This window comes from Syngnathus leptorhynchus, chromosome 7, assembly GCF_054491065.1.
Source record: "Syngnathus leptorhynchus isolate UIUO chromosome 7, UIUO_Slep, whole genome shotgun sequence".
NCBI classification, from domain to species: Eukaryota; Metazoa; Chordata; class Actinopteri; order Syngnathiformes; family Syngnathidae; genus Syngnathus; species Syngnathus leptorhynchus.
In genome coordinates this window covers 3,759,204-3,773,900 of record NC_141201.1, presented here as the reverse complement: position 1 = coordinate 3,773,900, position 14,697 = coordinate 3,759,204, and the positions used below count along the sequence as shown (strand labels likewise).

The 14,697-nt window shown below is 41.9% G+C and overlaps 1 protein-coding gene across 1 annotated transcript in view; it reads right to left on the bottom strand.

Moving 5' to 3' along the window:
* The window catches only part of schip1 (schwannomin interacting protein 1), a 123,766-nt gene that overhangs the window by 103,920 nt on the left and 5,149 nt on the right, over positions 1 to 14,697 (bottom strand). Inside the window, exons 4-5 of the mRNA XM_085916163.1 lie at positions 14,579 to 14,665; positions 13,625 to 13,739 (exon numbers count right to left, since the gene is read on the bottom strand). Of these exons, the coding sequence (XP_085772289.1) occupies positions 13,625 to 13,739; positions 14,579 to 14,665 (202 nt within the window). The remainder of the gene's footprint in view (positions 1 to 13,624; positions 13,740 to 14,578; positions 14,666 to 14,697) is intronic.

Sequence of the window (14,697 nt, the reverse complement as noted above, 5' to 3'; positions counted from 1 at the left end):
TAAGCCCCCCCTTCAAAAAAGACACAAAGTGTGGCCTATTTTCTACTCAGTGAAAGGAACTCGGCAAGGAAGAGATCCCCAGATAAGCGGGAAGAAGAAGAAGAGAAGATGAGGAGCGGACGGAAATGAAGAGCTACGGTGAGAAAAGACAACCTGATAAGAAGAAAAAAATATTCCGGAGAAACATCAAAGACACAAAAAGGGTTTCAATGAATTCATCAAGACAACCTGGGAAGTCATTTTAACCTTCCGCTCTACACTAAGATGAAAAAGTCTCATTTTAGAGCACATACACACACACACAAAAAAAGATCTTCTATCAGTTGATGAAAAAAACATGTTCCCATCTGAAGCTCGGATGGTGTTAATGCTTTTAGTCTGGAAGTCCTGGCACACTTTGGCTAATGTTCTCTTTCAGCACCACGGACGATTGGAGAGCTAAGAGGGAGGGCGACTTGAAAAGAGATCCTTACTTTGTGCAATTCCATCCCATATATTTTGCCTTCAATCTGCAATCCCTCAAATGGATCCTTCTCAAGACGGAAATCCTGCCGAGTTCTACGTGATTCAGGTATAAATTTATGAAGCTCGTATATTTATAAAATATATTTGAAAAAAGTAAATAAAAAATATATAATATAATATTTAAAAAAATAATATATATATACATATATATGGAATATATATTTTTTAAAATATATATATATATATACACATATATATTTTTATATACATATTTATATATATTTTTTTGGGCTATTTTTTAAATTGTATTTATATATACAGACACACACAGTAGAAGTTTTACAAAGTGGTTCCAAAGTTCGCCTCTTTGAATCAAGTGCATTGGTTTATCTGCAAGTTGTCCCTGCAACTGTGGCTGCTTGTTTCCCTAAAAGCGTGAAATTTTGTCTCCGCATCAGCATCTTGCAAAGTCGTCAGAGAATGCCTTCAACCATTGGCGTGACTGGCAAATAAAAATGAAACATAAAACACTCAGGGAACTCATTGACAAGCGATAAAAGGTTTGCGCGTGTAATTGAGGCTGCCGTTTTTTGGTGTCCGTTAAGCTCCCCAAACTCGGAATTAAAGAGGGAATTCATTATCTTTACAACAAGTGTGCTTACTTTATAGGCCGGGATGTCATCTGGGGAAAAAAAAAAAAAAAAAAAGCGATGCTTTGGAGGTTTCTCTTCCCGACACCATTCAAAGTAGCTTTTTGAGCGCTAAAGGGAAGCAACACCTAAAACATATTTGCTCGGGATTTATTTCAAAGTCCAATTACAGCACATGATGCACAATATTTCATCATCTGGATTGATTGGGAGCGGCGGGAAAACCGTACGTATTTCAAAAGTCTAAGTGGAATATAAGAGGTGAAAGTTTGCCCTCCGGCCGTTATTGGGCACATGTAATTAAATGGCGTCGGTAATGCCGTTTTAATGAGAGCGGGCAGGCGGTGAAGTGTGTGTGCGTTTGTGCATATATATGTGTGTGTGTGTGTGTGTGTGCGCAGGGAAGGATTAAATCAAGATGTCAAATGTACGTCTCGGTCCATATTTACTGCTTTAATAAGAGTTGGCTAAGCAAAGAGAAGAGCTGTGGGGTGCACAGAGACCATGTCAGCACATATGCAAACACACACACACACACACATGCGCGTGTGCATACCAACACCATCTCGTCCTTGTCAATGTGACCTGTTTTCCATATTAGTCTTTTTTTTAAGAAAGCGGCAAACCTATCAGCTACTTTTAGGCGGTAGCCATATTTATGTGTGTGTAACTGCTAACAAGCTGTAGGGGTCATCTTGGAAAAGACAAGTGTGTGCGCATCTAATTGTGAATGAGGTAGATAAGAGATGGGGAGATAGCAACGGCTGGGGAAAAATGAAGTGTGTGTGTGTGTGCTGGTGAGCTCGATCTAATTAAATGCCCCTTCAGACATGAACTCCTTGCACATAAAGATCCCCGACAACATGGCTCCTGTTCCTTGAGGTGTAACTTCCACGCGTCTGCCCTGGCTATAGCATACACCTTAGGGAACGTCCACAAATGTTGGAATTGCACCAGAGGGGCATCTGATGGGGTGGGGGGGAGGTGGTTGGGATATCGGACTGCTTTGGTTTTGATGAGAGATAAAAGTCAGGCGATAAACGCGCTGAGCACCGCGCTCGCTATAGAATCTCAATCAGGCCGTAACACAAAGTCAGGGGATTTGTTGGAGCAGTTAAACGTGATATACATCCACTGGCCGCTGCTTTTTGGTACGTCTGCACAAGTTAATGAGATCCAATACAAGAGCCGTGTCAAAAGTCAACGGAGCCGGACTTCATTGAAACCCAGATGGAGCACAACCACCACGGAGAATGGAAAAGTACACCTTAAGTGAGAAGAAACAACTTAAATACACAATTTGAAAAATTGGAAAAAAAAGCCAATTATATAAAATATGCATAACCTCAAAATATATCATTTTTTTTCCTCTTCCCGATGTGCGCACACTCGCTGCCAACAACGAGGCACTCCAAAGCAACTTTAATGTACAATTTGAATGACTGAATTTTTTTTGTGACAAGTATATAAAATATGACATATCTTGCACATATCTTCCTCATGTGCGCACACTCGCTGCGAACAACGAGGCACTCTAAAGCTGCAAACTATCCACACAACCCCAAATAAATCTACAAAAACGACTATAGCTTCCATTCCGCATTCCATTTAGCAATGACATAGAACCTTTGCATAATCATATCGTTATTAAAAGTCAGTACTGGAGTAACGGCTACTGCAATGCATTCTGGGACTTCACGGGCGCATAACAAGCTAGCTTTAAATAGGACGAAACAAATATTCTGCACACGCCAATAAAAGTGAATCACACTTTGTCTGCAACTCAAGATAAGAGATCATTGGACCGTGCTAATAAAATCACAACAATGACCAATGTAATTGTTAACACTTAAAACAATTTAACTGCCTCGTGAAGGTTTATGGTCAAAAGATGGACTGGGGGAAAGGCAGTTGCTTGTACTGGCCATAGTTATGTCTCAGATATTGATATTTACTTTATCATCCCGCCGTTGCGTCTCGCATTGAGCTTTTCTTCATTAGTGGCGAAAAAAAAAAAAAAAATCATTGCATTCCGTGTCAGCAGGCTGCCGCTTTTATACACACACACACACACACACACACACACACACACACACACACACACACACACACACACACACACACACACACACACACACACACACACACACACACACACACACACACACACACACACACACACACACACACACACACACGCGCGCGCACTTCAACTCAGAGCGTCTCATTTACCAGTCTGAAAGCTTTCGTCATCTCTGTGGAGATAAATGTCAATCGGCGACCCTACGTCCCGCCGGAGCGTGCCGACAGGAAGGAGGTCTGACCTCGGGCTGGCCGCCCCGCCAGGGGTGGGGGAGGGGTTGTGACAGACGGCATGAACGAGAGGGACGAGAGAGTGAGGGAGTCAAACAAAAAGATGGAGGAGTCATTTCTCCTTGACATTAAGCGTAGCAGGGCAGGAGTTGTCCGGCTTCCAAAGAGAGACGTCATAGGGCAGGAATAAGCTCCTACGAATAGAGCGGACCCTGTATATGTGTGTGTATCATAAATATTTCTATGTTTGTAAGAAAGCGGTGAGTATTGAAAAGCCAGAAAGATCCAACGATGAAGAGGATGAAGTCAGAGTACATTTCATAGCGTTGCATTCAGGCCTTGATTTGATTTATTTCAGCAACTGATACGTCTTTGTCATTTGTTGTATATTGGATTTTGTAAATTTGGCTTTTATTGCTCGAAGACAAAGCGAATCTTGAGAAGAAAGGGGCAATATGGATAGTATCGACCTAGATTGCCTCTGACAAGAAGAAAACCGTCGAAACGTACACTATGTTTCTTGATTTCTTTTTTTTTTTTGGCACTGGTTCACATTAGGTGTTGACATAAAATGCTAAATAACAAACTAAACTTGCATGTTAGCTAGTTTAATACAGCCTCCCATCGCTAGTTACAAGATATCATAGTCAATCATTTGATTGAATAAATAAACCTAATTAGCATGTTAGCAAAACCAGCGCCAAGCTACTCAACACATAACGCGGCTCACGGGTTAAACGAGTTAACTGCATAGCCAAATCTATGTGCTCATTCGTTGACACCCACGTCACTCACCGTACGTATTTTTTTGCACATATGACATCACAAGTTTGAAGTTGTTCCGCTTACTATGCTTTTATTTTGGAAGCTGTCACCTTTCCAATAGCGCACAGAATGGCAGCATGCATTAAAGATGACATCCGCTCGCTCCTTGGCACTTGCGTACACGGAACGTCTGAGTGTGTGCGTGTGTGCAAACATGCACACGGACACACAAACGGGTTGTTAGACTCTCGCGCTTTGGCTCAACTGGAGGTGTAAAAAGCTGACATGCTAAATGTCTCAAAGAGGTTCCAGGGCAGCAATAAAACACGAAATTCACAGCTCACTCATTCATAATGCAAAAGTGAAAAAAGGCCTCGTGTTTGAGCTCCTGCAGAAAATACTAAACACGTCCCAAATGCATGCTCATGAAAAAAGAACTGCAAATTTTAATTGTATTACAATGTGATGTCAATTTGAATTGGATTAATTGTCCTACAACCTTACGGTTAGCATACGGTTATCTCCCGAACACTCATGTGGAATTTGACTTCCTTCCTCCTCCTCAAAGAAGAATGACAGATGGGATTTGGAAGCAGGCTGATGTAATGTAGCTTCAAACACTCCCCCCCCCCCCCCCCCCCCAAAAAAAAACATCACCCGCTGTTCCAGGAAAAAAAAAAAAAAAATCCACAAACCCACTTTCTAACTCTCATTCAAACTGACAGATTACTGAGAAATGAGTTCAGGAGGGAATAAGAAAGAGTGAAGAGGCAGCGCAGGTGAGCGGAAAACACAACGGTATTGACGGAGAACCACAAAGACTCGATCCCATGCTGAAACTCAAAGTGACACCCATTTTCCAGTGTGTTTGCCCTCCAAACAAGAAATAATTATGGGAGCTTTAGCTCTGCCAGGGCCGGAATGGCATCAAGTGTTGTGTGTTTGCACAGCTCTCAACTCCAGAATAGGCTCTTGTGTTCACGTCGCCGTCTGGGATGGAGGAAGCGAAATAAAACACACACACGCGCACACACATTCCAACAGTGCTGCCATCACTGTAACACCTTTTAAAAGCTGAATTTTATTTATAGACCATATGGGATTGAGCTCTCAAACCAACCAGAGCGAAAGAAAAATATTAAAAAGTCAAAGTGTAATTATTGTAATGTAAATAGTGCACAAAAGTGTCCAGTACTTTAATAATAATAATATTATTAATAATAATACAATATGTATTTATTATTATTATTATTAATATACTAAAAATAATACAGTAATAATACAACTTAAAAGAATATCCAGAAAATTAATTTGCAACAAGTATTATTATTATTAATACTAAAAAAAAAATACAGCAATAATACAACTTAAAAGAATATCCAGAAAATTAATTTGCAACAAGTAAAATAACTGTACTATATAAAATGAATAGCCCTCGAATCCTCTTGGCTATGAGCAAGTTCAAAAGTGTAATGTAGTACAAACGCTGATGACATATTTACACTGACTTGTCGAGTCGAGTCCAGTGAAAGGACATCCAAGTTTGCGTGACATTGTTGTCTTTGTGTGCCACATTATCGCTCATCGTCACAATAATTAAGATCCACCCCCCCCCTACACACACCCACTGTCACCTTATCGTGAGTTAACGAGATAATGACTTCTTTTGTCGGCGCAGACATGACAGCATTGTAATTCACAAGTCGTAACTGCGCTGTATCATGGTGAGGGTGCGCAAGGTTGCACCATGCCATGTTTTGAGAACAAGCAAAACGCGTGAATGGAAAAAAAAGACGTCAGCAAGCCGTTAAAGGCTTTGTGTTACTATTCTGAAAAATAAAGATATTTCAGAGGGAAAGTCGATGAGGAGTCGTTAAAAGGAGAAGATAGAGTTCTGAAATAATTAAAAACTGAGCTCATAATCTCGCCTCTTCTTCTTCTTATTGTTTGGCTCTCTTCCAAGAATTCAGAAGAGATACAGTAGCTCTATTTTGGATGTCAACAAATAGATAAAGGCCTCCCAGAGGAAAATCATTTTGAATCCCACTGAGCGATGTTTCTAATTTTATGCCCGTCTCGCTCTCTACCCATGATCAGATTGACACAAATGGAAAATGGATGTTGTTTACGCATATTTGCAATTGGAATTGCGTAGGTTAAAATAGCCTCTGGCTTATTTGTACATTAGCGTATTTAGTACCTGAGGGCATTTACTCAACTGGGGTTTGGTCTATTAAGAGCTAGGTTCCAAATAATTATTTACGACAAGCAAAAGTTGAGTTTGAAACAAAATAAAATGACTATTATGGAGAAAGGGAATTGAGTGGAAAAACTCAAAGTTTTAATGGGCTCAGCAGTTCACATTTTCATTCGAAGAGATGTTTTATTTGATTTATCTACAAATATCAGGCCTGGTAAAATAATATATAAATAATATCATATATAAAATAATATAATAATAAAAAACAGAAGATAAATGAAAATAAAAAAATTAATATAAAAAATAAGATAAAAGTACTGCAATTAAAAAAATGCATTTTAGCCACTCAAATTAGATGTAATTAAATTGTGCATGAGTACTAATCATGTGGCAGCTTCTATGTCTCTAAGCAGCAGCAACTCGAAGATATTAAATATTCCGAGCACAGTCCCGCTTAAACAACACAGTAATAATGTGCTGACTGGCAGCAGGAGAGAGAAAAAAAAATAAAATCACTGCACAATTTAATAATCACTTTGTAATCATGAGCGAACGCCTGTCGTATTTCTTTTCATGTTCTCGGCAGTCGAGGTATTTCGGGTTCAGGAAATGGCAGCGGGCAGGAGAGAACATTGCGAGCTTGATAACATTTTTCAAAATAGATGTTTTACTGTAAACACGCACACACTATTATGTTCATGAGGATAGAGCAGTGAGTCATCAGTTTACATTAGCTGCGTATAAACAGCGTTTCCTGTGTACTGTTATTGGCCAGGCGACTTGAAAATGCTTCATGAAGAGGATTTATTTGACATCCGATTGGTGTTTTTCATATGAATTCTAAATGATCCGCTTGAACGGTTTGTCTGGATTATACCTCCTTCAGTTGGGCAAGGCATACACGTCAGAAGGAGCAGCACAATGTCCGTTGAATTGAAGCAAAAAATGGCAAAAAAAAAAAAAAAAAAGTAATTTATTTGATTGTGTAAGTAGTTTTTAAAAATAAAGTACAATATCATAAACTGCAATTTGAAATTATAAATAAATGAAACATTTTTTGGGGGGGGGTAGAGTTGGAACGGATTACAGTCATTTTCATTCATTTCAATGGGGAAAGATGATTTGAGTGTTTTGAGTTGCGGCTGTGGTTTTGGAACATATTAAAGTTTTATCTAGAGTTTCTAGAGTTTCATTTCAACTAGTTTAAAAAAAACAAGTCAAATTATTGTGGACATCCATCCAATACCTTCTTGTAAACATCTTGAAGATGTAAGAAGGGAGCCTTATGTATTACCTACAGAAAAACAGTCGGTATAAATACACAAGTCAATACGGGGAAACCTTTACACCGATGTCCAATGCATTATGCAAATAGAAACTTCTCCGCAGGCTTCAAAGATTCAATAATCTATTATAGACAAAGCTTCAAAGCCGAGGCCCTTGGCGAAGAACGTTCCCCAACACGAACGGCGTTTTGGCACGCTGACTTATTTATATGCAGAAACACACGGCTAGCCAGGTATTTTCTCAGCTCCCTTATGTTCTCCTGTTTTGTGGAAACTCATTATGAAGCTCACACTACGAGAGGACACCACCTCCGCTTTTGGTGCTGGCTCAGATCAAAAAGACATGAGAAAGGCCAGAAGGAGATCAAATGTGACTTTGACAAATCCGCAGGCTCCCGCCGCATACTGAACACTCTTCACACGATTGTGCGGACACGAGCTGGCGCCGGCAATTTGGACGGAGCAAAGTGCTTAATGGTTGACCTTGAAGAATTTGTTGGATTCGAAAGCAAGTTTACTGATTGTGTTTTCTGTCCGTGGTTGAAAACAAACAACGATTTCTTAAATTGAGTTGTGGAGCCGAGCAGACCTCAAATGAGAGTTTCTACTAGTAAGCCTTGTTTCTTGAGTCCACCCACAACTATGTGAAACGGTGCCAAAAAAAAAAAGTTGGAATATGTTTTTAATGAGCAAAATGGCCCCCTACAGTATTGTAACCCATAAAAAAAGTAACAAAAAAATTCAACAGTTTCTCACTATGATTTCCTACTTTAATTTAATGGGCCCCGTTCTAATTGACCACCGGGGGACAATATAACAAACTCACTTAATGTAAATTTGATGATACAACACGAGAAAAGACCTTCACAATAAAACTGCAGTAATATTGATTAGAAATTTTCCCTACTAAAGAACTGATCAAGTCGACAAGTGTTGCTCTTCTTCTATGCCAAGAATATTAAAAAATACAATTAAAATACAATTCCTGAATATTTCTTTTTAGCACAAATGAGCCCAAATGCTAACGTAGCATTGGTCAACCGAGTCGTACTTTTCGCCTCGTATTCATAACCCGCTAAAATTAAATCATACGATTGACTGAGTCCGGCTCGTACGTTGAAGCCTTTTATTTGCAACCTTGCTATCCCCCCTCCAAGGACTAACTAGCAATTTGCGTCTCCTTGCAGCCGAATGTCCACATCGTAGGGATGCTGTCGGAGGAGGATTACAATGCCTGTGATCTTGTTAATGGATATTAATAATAGATGACCGGAGAAATGAGGAAGGAGGGTGGGAAGGGCGATGGTGGAGCGAGATGATAGAAAGAGATCAAGTTGGAGAAAGGGGGAAGGGGGGGGGGGGGGGGTTTCCTATCGGCGGAGGTCAGGGTAGAAGCTCTCCTCTGCTCCTTAAGCCTCTACTCCGATCTCCTCCTGGGATCTCATTACGGCCAACTGGCTGCCTATGAAAACCCAAGCCCATCTGCCTATGAGCTAAAGAGGGGTACAAAGTGGAACGGGAAGAAAATATAACAGAAGCCGCCAAGCGTGCTGAGCACCCCCAAAATCGTGCCACTTAATCACTGCCTGCATTTCCAACTTTGAAACTCATAACTCCAAAGTTGCAGAATTGCATCCTCCGGAGGAACTAAACGCTCTCACTCAACCACAGTCCGCTAGCTTAATAGCTGGACAGCTCATATTTCCCGAAGAAGGAATGTTTTTGGTTGTTGAGCTGATCAAGGGTGGAAAAGTCGGAAAGGTAAACATCAAGACGACAGCGACTAAAGACAATGAAGTCTGGTGAGGAACGTTCTCACCGACATGTTCATTTCTTTGGACAATACTACTCTTAAGTACTCATTTACATTACCTTCCGATTACCCGATTTCAAACACTCTCGATTCGGCCCCCTCTGCTCTCCCTCCACACGACCCCAAAAAAAATGAACGTTCCATCGTCCCATTTTTTTGAAGGGGGTGTATTTTCCGTACTCACACACATTAGTCAAGATTTGGCGCAGGTCGGACTGGGGACAGAGATGAAGGAGTGACACATATACCTTAGAACACTCACAAACGTAATCTCACGGCGGCTTTAATGCAGAGCGATCATCACTCCAGAATCTACTCCATGTCCCCCCCCCTCCTCCCCCTCCCCTTTACAGCTCATCAGCCATCCATCGTTCCCGCCACACGTCCCGGAGTCATCAGCACGCTCTCATCTTTCCTCCGCCACACTGTCCGGCCGTGATGAATCCCCGAGAAATCTTCCCGATGGGCTTTTTTTTACAAAATCGATGGCTTTTGCTTGAGCGTCACCCAATGGTTTTTACGTCTGTGTGGAAGCCGGCTTGTCAAGTCTCACGTGAGGGTGTTATTGTAAAATATGAGGTTTTATTAAAAAATAATAATAATGATAATGGAGCCAGGGTGGGGGCATGCACACAAAAAAAATGACGGATTAAACATTAAATACATCTAAGACCTAATGGACTTCCATATTTGTTGAATCGATATTGTTCCTGGCATCGCTAATGTCCAAACGGAGGGTCGCCATTAACGTCTCCCTCTATTTATTTTACAGAGGAACATAGCAAAGATGCGCTCGGAGAGTTTGGTAATTAGTCACATCCTGTTCGAGCCCAGTTATTGAAAGATAAAAATCAAAAGCATTACAACCTTCCCACATTATGCTGATTTACAACCCCGGATTCTATTATGTGTAACGGGCTTAAAAAAAAACCCTAATAAACACGGATTAAATATCCCCGTCTTTAACATAAGTGTGTCTCAAATAAAACGTGAAATAAAAATAATAAAAAGCGGCGGCGGCGGTTGACGACTGATGGCATCCAGTTCATATTTTGCACGAGCAATTACATTTTCTGCCATACAAATGCGAGAAGACGTCGCGGCCCAGGAAGCCGGCCGGGACGAGTTTTGACAGTAAATAAGCTAATAGGCAAATGGCACGGCTATTAAATGAGTTAAACCCGATCGATGTCAACTCTGGAGCAGAGGTATATAAATTTATTTCAAACGAGTCACCGAGTGACACCCATAAAGCAAGTCATCTGTTAGCATCTGTCTGCTGAAACGAGGGACTGCTGTGTGTGTGTGTGTGTGTGTGTGTGTGTGTGTGTGTGTGTGTGTGTGTGTGTGTGTGCACCCGTCTCAATGTGTGTGTATGTTGTGGTTTTTTTTTAGGGGGGTGTTGGGGGGAAGGTATGGATGAAGCCATCACCTGCCTTTGTGAAAGTGCGGGACTGTGAGAGATGAGAGAATGATCTCCAGCGTAATGCTTACACTAACACTTTCTCTGCTACAGGAAAGTCCAAAAAAAAAAAAAATTCGTCAATGGCCGGGAGCCGATCAATGTCCACAACGCAAACACGCCCAAGGACGCACAAACCCAGTGGTTCACTATTTCCCATCTTTCTGAATATTAGCAGAGGAGTAGAAGTGTTATTACTTCCCGGGCAATGGCGCGTTGGGGCCTTCATCGGCAACAAAGCGGCGATCATTACAATAAATGAAACCAACGGACTGTGACTGACTGGCGGCCCCGTTCAATCTTGGCTAAAGTCGGCCGAGGTAGGCTCAGAGAAAATGGATGAATTTATTTGAACTTAATGTGGTACATGGACCAACTATTCAATATTTTGTTTAAAATAAAAAACAATGGTGTTCATGAAAGAAAAAAAAAAAAAAAGCTCAATTGCCTGACTGGGGCTTTACTAAAACCCGATTCAGAATTGCCTCTAATATTCACTAAAACAGTTCGGCTAGAGTAATTGCAGACTAAATTGTTCCGGAGCAGCGTTCAGTTTCACATTCAAACCGCTGCGGTCGTTAAATGCAAAACAAGCTGCTTTATAATCACCGACGGCAACGCTACATCCAACTGTCCCGCCTTCTGCAGATCTTTTCCCAATCATATAAAACTCAAAAAACGCTCTCCTCGTAACCATCCCGTACAATCTGGAATTTGTCATTTTCCACACCGCCGTCCCCTTGTCGTAAAACGTCCAAATGTCATAGTGTTGATTTGCCGGGAGCTGACACGCCGTGTCTATTAAAGGCTGCGTTGGTACACACCCCTGCAGGAGAGCAACGAGTTTGGAGAACTCAACCCCCGCAGGTGGACAAAAAAAAAAAAGGGGTTGTTCAAAGTGTCAGCTCTATTGATTTACTATCGGAAGGCCGAGAGCAGGGCATGTTGGACTCATCGCCTGTGTGTAAAGGTAATAGTTTACAGCGGGTCGGAATACACGCGAGAGAAGATTCCCGGGGAGTTGCGGCTAAGTTGACAAACAAAGCTTTAATTCTTGTTTGGAGATGGAAAACAAAGGGCAAAAACCCCAGCGGATGTTGCGAGCGTATGCCGTGTTCAATGGCTGAGGTTCATGAAATATGCATCAAGCATGTTTGAACCCTACACACTAGCTCGCCCCCTCCCCCCTCCCCTTTGCAGACCGGCAGGAATCATAGTTCATAGGTGTCAAACCTAAGGCCCAGGGGCCAGATACGGCCCGCCACATCATTTTGTGTGGCCCGCAAAAAGACATTTTGCATCGACTTTGTCATTATTACATTATTGTTTTCACTTTTTAAAAGAAGATATTGCGAGCAATTTTTTTTTTTTATGATCATTCATCTTTTTGAACTATTTGAACAGTTTTTACTAGTCTGTGATTCCAAAACTAGTTATTCATCAGTTTGTTATGTAGCCTATATTGTATGTTTATAGATGACGTTGACAGTCATAATAGCCCTCCGAGGGAAACTAGTATAAATACAATGAGGCCTGTGACAAAAATGATTTTCACAACCCTGTTCAGTGGTCACCGATACTGAGTACCGATACCTGTAAAACCTCATTCAGCACAACATTGTGAGCAAAACCTTCATTTATGAGGTGGAATATAGTCGTGTAAAAAAAAAATAATAACACCTGCACTACTTTTTTGTGTGGGTGTCCCAGTTTGAGTATTAAAATAGCCCTGCTACACATTTTTCCAGAAGCTATTGTGGATTTCTACTCAAGTCCTGCATGTATGTCTGGATGGAATAATAGATTTGTTCAAGGTTCAATAACTGGGGCATATTTTTTGGGGGGTGGGGGGGCATTTTGTTGGCTGCAGAGGTGTACATGAGAGTGTGTGTCATTTAAGTTTTTTAAGTTACAACAACTTTGTAAGTTAAGAAGCCATTTGCAGCTGCGCTAATGAACAACAAAGTCCTTCAAGCAGAACAAACAAGCTGAAAACAAATGTGTAGACACACACACACACACAGTCGCAACAGGAGACCGGTCCATCTGTTTGTTAAGGGAATTTTTTTTTTTTTAGTGTCTACACACACACACACACACAGACACACACCAGTGAGAATCCAGACATGACATCATATTTTTCTGGCTCTGCAAAGGGTTTTGCACGAAATGCATGACTGGCGCTGGTGCACACAAGACAGCAAGCTCACTGTGTGTGTTTTTGTTTGTGTGTCTGTTGTTTCAATGTAAATGCATCTTTTTATTTGCATTTGTCTCAGCTTTTGTTGTGACTGTTTATCTTCACCACCTCTGTCTTTTGTTTGGATGCCATGCCTTGTGAATACTGTTTAATTTCTACTCCGTCTTCCCTCGGGAAGAGGTGAGGAGGGGATGGAGGGGGAGGTGTAGACAGGGGAGGACACGGCCAAAGACACTTCATTAATCAATCAACCAGCTTTGAAAATTTACCTAATTAAGGGCTAATTAAGGATCTGGGCGGCAAGCCAGCTGGCGCCCCGATCCGCCTATGCCACCGCGACCCTCGTGCCGTTACAGATGACACTGAAGGTAAACACCCCTCCTCCCTCCCTCCCTCCCTCCCTCCTTTATTAGTCGATCCATTCACCACAGCAGATAAGACTCCCGACATAACATTTGTCTTTTTCTTACCGGGAAAAGGTCGGTGGTCGTGACGGTGTCGTTGGGACTCTGGCCGCTTCCGTTCTTGTCATGTTCCTGCCACCTCCCTCGACGCGACACGCTGGCACGCCATGCGCGCTGGATGCTGGAAAGTGGAGGAACTTTTGAGTGTTGAGCAAATAAATTATATAATTATAGATATTCATCTATCCATCCAAATTATATGCATATATATGTGTATATATAAATATATATATATATATTTTTTTTTGTACTATGGCTTGTACGGATGATGCCCCTTCCTTGCGTGTCCATTTCTTCTTTTTTTTTTTTTTATTAACCTAATCTATTTTCTGCCCGTGGAATGCGTTCAGCCCGTCCTGACCTCTCCCCACTCATCAAGCTCCACACCTCGGAGAGAGTTCCCCTCACTCTCCACTTTTCTTTCATCCCCCGAGTGGCCCCGACACCGAGGTCCGCCGCGGGGTGTCGCATCAATTACCCGACGGAGAAACACATTCACCTCAGCTGGAGCAGAAAGACAGCTGAAGGAAATGGTACAAATTGAATCAAGAAGCAGAAATCCAAGCTCCCCAAAGCGATACCTTTGCCCTTTCCTTCCATCCAAGTCCGATTTCTTCACTTCTGTCCATTCTCTCTTGAGCCGCCGCTTTCCCTGGAAGTCGGTCTCGGCCCTCTGCGCCGCAATCATATTAACTCTACGCAGGAACAATGGCTTTCCCTTTCTAATCTCTGCTTTCATGGAAGGCAAAGCCGGAGGCGAGAGTCGTTTTGCCCCGTTCCACCTAGCAAAGCGGCGACGTGGCAGCGTGCCCCCCCCCCCCCCCAACTAAATCTACACAGCAGCTGGGAATCAATGAGCACACCCCACCGTTCATGCGCAAGGTGAAAGTGACCAAATGAGAAAATAATGATGAGAATGGGCTTCTGGAAATTGGAGGAAACCACATGGGTGAGACTTACACAATAGCTTTGATTTCCAGGTGGGGCTGCTGTTGCCCGCGGCGATGAGGCCTGTTGTCTGCCTCCACCTCGCTCCTCTGAGGGAAGCTGAAGATGAGCAAAAATGGGGAAAACACACT